The sequence below is a fragment of the Echinops telfairi genome, unplaced genomic scaffold (genome assembly GCF_000313985.2).
Source record: "Echinops telfairi isolate 266 unplaced genomic scaffold, ASM31398v2 ScPeMD7_7457;HRSCAF=8495, whole genome shotgun sequence".
Classification (NCBI taxonomy): Eukaryota; Metazoa; Chordata; class Mammalia; order Afrosoricida; family Tenrecidae; genus Echinops; species Echinops telfairi.
In genome coordinates this window covers 18955723-18958438 of record NW_022111357.1, presented here as the reverse complement: position 1 = coordinate 18958438, position 2716 = coordinate 18955723, and the positions used below count along the sequence as shown (strand labels likewise).

At 39.1% G+C, this 2716-nt stretch overlaps 1 protein-coding gene across 1 annotated transcript in view; it reads left to right on the top strand.

The window, feature by feature from the left end:
- Positions 1-59: 59 nt before the first annotated feature.
- PDIK1L (PDLIM1 interacting kinase 1 like) overlaps positions 60-2716 on the top strand; it is a 9656-nt gene continuing 6999 nt past the window's right edge. Inside the window, exon 1 of the mRNA XM_004705089.2 lies at positions 60-385. Within this exon, the coding sequence (XP_004705146.1) occupies positions 101-385 (285 nt within the window). The 5' untranslated portion in view covers positions 60-100. The remainder of the gene's footprint in view (positions 386-2716) is intronic.

Below are 2716 nucleotides of genomic sequence, written 5' to 3'. Positions count from 1 at the left end.
ATGATAACTAAAGCATGCCTTAGAACAATTGAAAGCCAGAAGTCATTCCTAATTTCAACAGAGCGCTTTGTTGATTTTTCTAGAAACCTCGACCTTGAAGATGGTGAGTAGCCAGCCAAAGTACGATTTAATACGGGAGGTAGGCCGAGGTAGCTACGGTGTTGTGTATGAAGCAGTCATCAGGAAAACCTCTGCACGCGTAGCAGTGAAGAAAATTCGATGCCACGCACCTGAAAACGTTGAACTAGCTCTTCGTGAGTTCTGGGCACTAAGCAGTATCCAAAGTCAACATCCAAATGTGATTCACTTGGAGGAATGCATCCTACAAAAAGATGGGATGGTGCAAAAGATGTCCCATGGCTCTAATTCTTCACTTTATTTACAGGTATGTGTGGTTGAATGGGGATGTAGAAGTGATCCGACCTTAGCAGTGGTCAACAAGAAAGAGAATAAAAGGGTCAGATGAACTTTTCTTTTTAAATGCAGGTGTTTATATAGTTAGGAATAGATAAAAGTCTGCCAAGAACTGAGTCGATGTTTGGTTTAAAACAAGGTTTTATTTAAACCTGTGATGTAAATACCTAAAAATAACGTAAGCCACCTGTTGAGCCATGGCACTTGCCAATCTGCATAGGAATGGGGCAAGATGAGCACTAGGGAAGTATTTGAGACAAGAGTCTAAGAAGTGCCCTTCTTTGGAATTGTTTAATTTTTTTAGAACTGATAACAGAGGGGGAAAAGCCCACATCTAGTAGCACCCACAGGTAATTGGGCATCTCTTCTATAAATCACTGGTTTGAACAAGTCTGTGCCATTTTAGAGGGACATGTAGTTTCTGTACTCTGCAATTCCAATTCATTTTTGTGAACATGTGCCTTAGCACCAGAGTATTATTAAGTGTTAATAACTAACATTTGAGTTTCTCTTCTGTTCCATGTACTGAGCTAAGTGCTTTAAAGGCAGTTGGTCAAGGGGGAGGGCAGAGTGGAGACCCCAAACCCATCAGTAGTCAATTGGACACCCCCTGTCAGAAGGGCCACAAGGAAGAGATGAGCCAGTCAGGGTGCAGCATAGCACTGATGAAGCATACAACTTTCTTCTAGTTCTTTAAAACGCCCCCCGCCCCCTGCTCTGCCTATCATGACCCCAATTCTACCTTACAAATCTGGCCAGACCAGAACATGTACACTGGTACAGATAAGAGCTCACAACATAGAGAATCCAGGACAGATAAACCCCTCAGAACCAATAAGGGGAGTAGGGGAGAGGGGAAGGCAGTTGGTCAGAAGTGATGAGGAAAATACTATTATTAACATCCTGAAGAAACTAAGGCTTAGAATAGACAGTAAATGTATCCAAAGGCTCATAGCGAGCAAATGACGGAACTGGAAGTGGAACGTAGGTAGGTCTATCTGATATCTAAATGTGTGCTTTCGTACACTGCACGCAGCTCTATTGCCTCCAAATTATTGTTTTTATAACTTAGGGGAAGCATTAATATTGAAAAACAAAAGCTTTTTAAAAATTGGCTTCTACCATAGGTCAAAATCGCTGTGGTTATTAGGTACCATTGAGCCAGTTCCGACTCAAGAGCAACCCCCTGTGGGTTTCCGACTAGACTGTGACTGTTTATGGGAGTAAAAAGTCCAGTCTTCCTCCTTCAGAGCTGCTGCTGGTCTCAAACTTCTGACCATGCGGATTGCAGCCTAACACATCACCACCACATCACCAGGGCTCCTCACTGCCATGAGTCGATTCTGACTCAGGGTTCCTGAAGGACAAGGTAGAACCTGTGGGTTTCCGAAGCTGTCCTTTTTTTTTGAAGCTATACTCTTTATAAGAGTAGAAAGCAAAAAGTAAATAAATAATTTTTTAAAAGAGTAGAAAGCTTTGTCTTTTTCCCAAAGAGCAGCTAGTGATTTCAAATTGCTGATCTTGTGGTTAGCAGTCTAATACTTAACCATTACAACACCAGGGTTCCCAGTAACTCTACACTCAATTAATTAAAAGGACATAACTAAAGGGAAGAGTAAAATTTCTTAAGACCAGCCATTCCTAGAAAGGACACAACTTTCCTTGAGTCTTGTCTAAATTCAGAATTTATGAGCACGGTAGAAAAGTTTGTATATAAAACAATAAAAGCTTTGGGATTAGGAACAATAATAACAACAGGCACAACTACCTGTTTAATTAGAAATGTGAAAATTTCATTGTATAGTTAGCCAATATTAATCTTGAGGACTTAATATTTAAGTTTAGTACTCTGTGGATGCCCCAATGTCTTCTTCTGAAGATAGTGGCTATAAAACACAGCTACTTAGCCTCTATTCATATAATAGCTGACTTTTCTAGAAATGCTTATTACTTACATTGCACTTATATAAGAAAATACTGGAACATTCTTACCACATTCCTTCTTAAAGGTGGATAGAACTTTGCTGAACTTTGCTTTGACTTTTTAGAAACCCAGATGCCTAATCTCTTTTGAAATGGAAAAGCAAAGGGATTTTAAATATGACATAATCCTGACGGTATTTTTGAGACTAGATTAATAATTATAACTAGACATTTGTTGGTCTTCCAAGGCTTTATAAATATAAATTACTATCAGACCTGATTCGGTGATTTTTTTTTTTTTTGGTAGTTTCTTATTTTATTTTTTTAATCATTTTATTAGGGGCTCATACAACTCTAATCACAGTCCATACATACATCA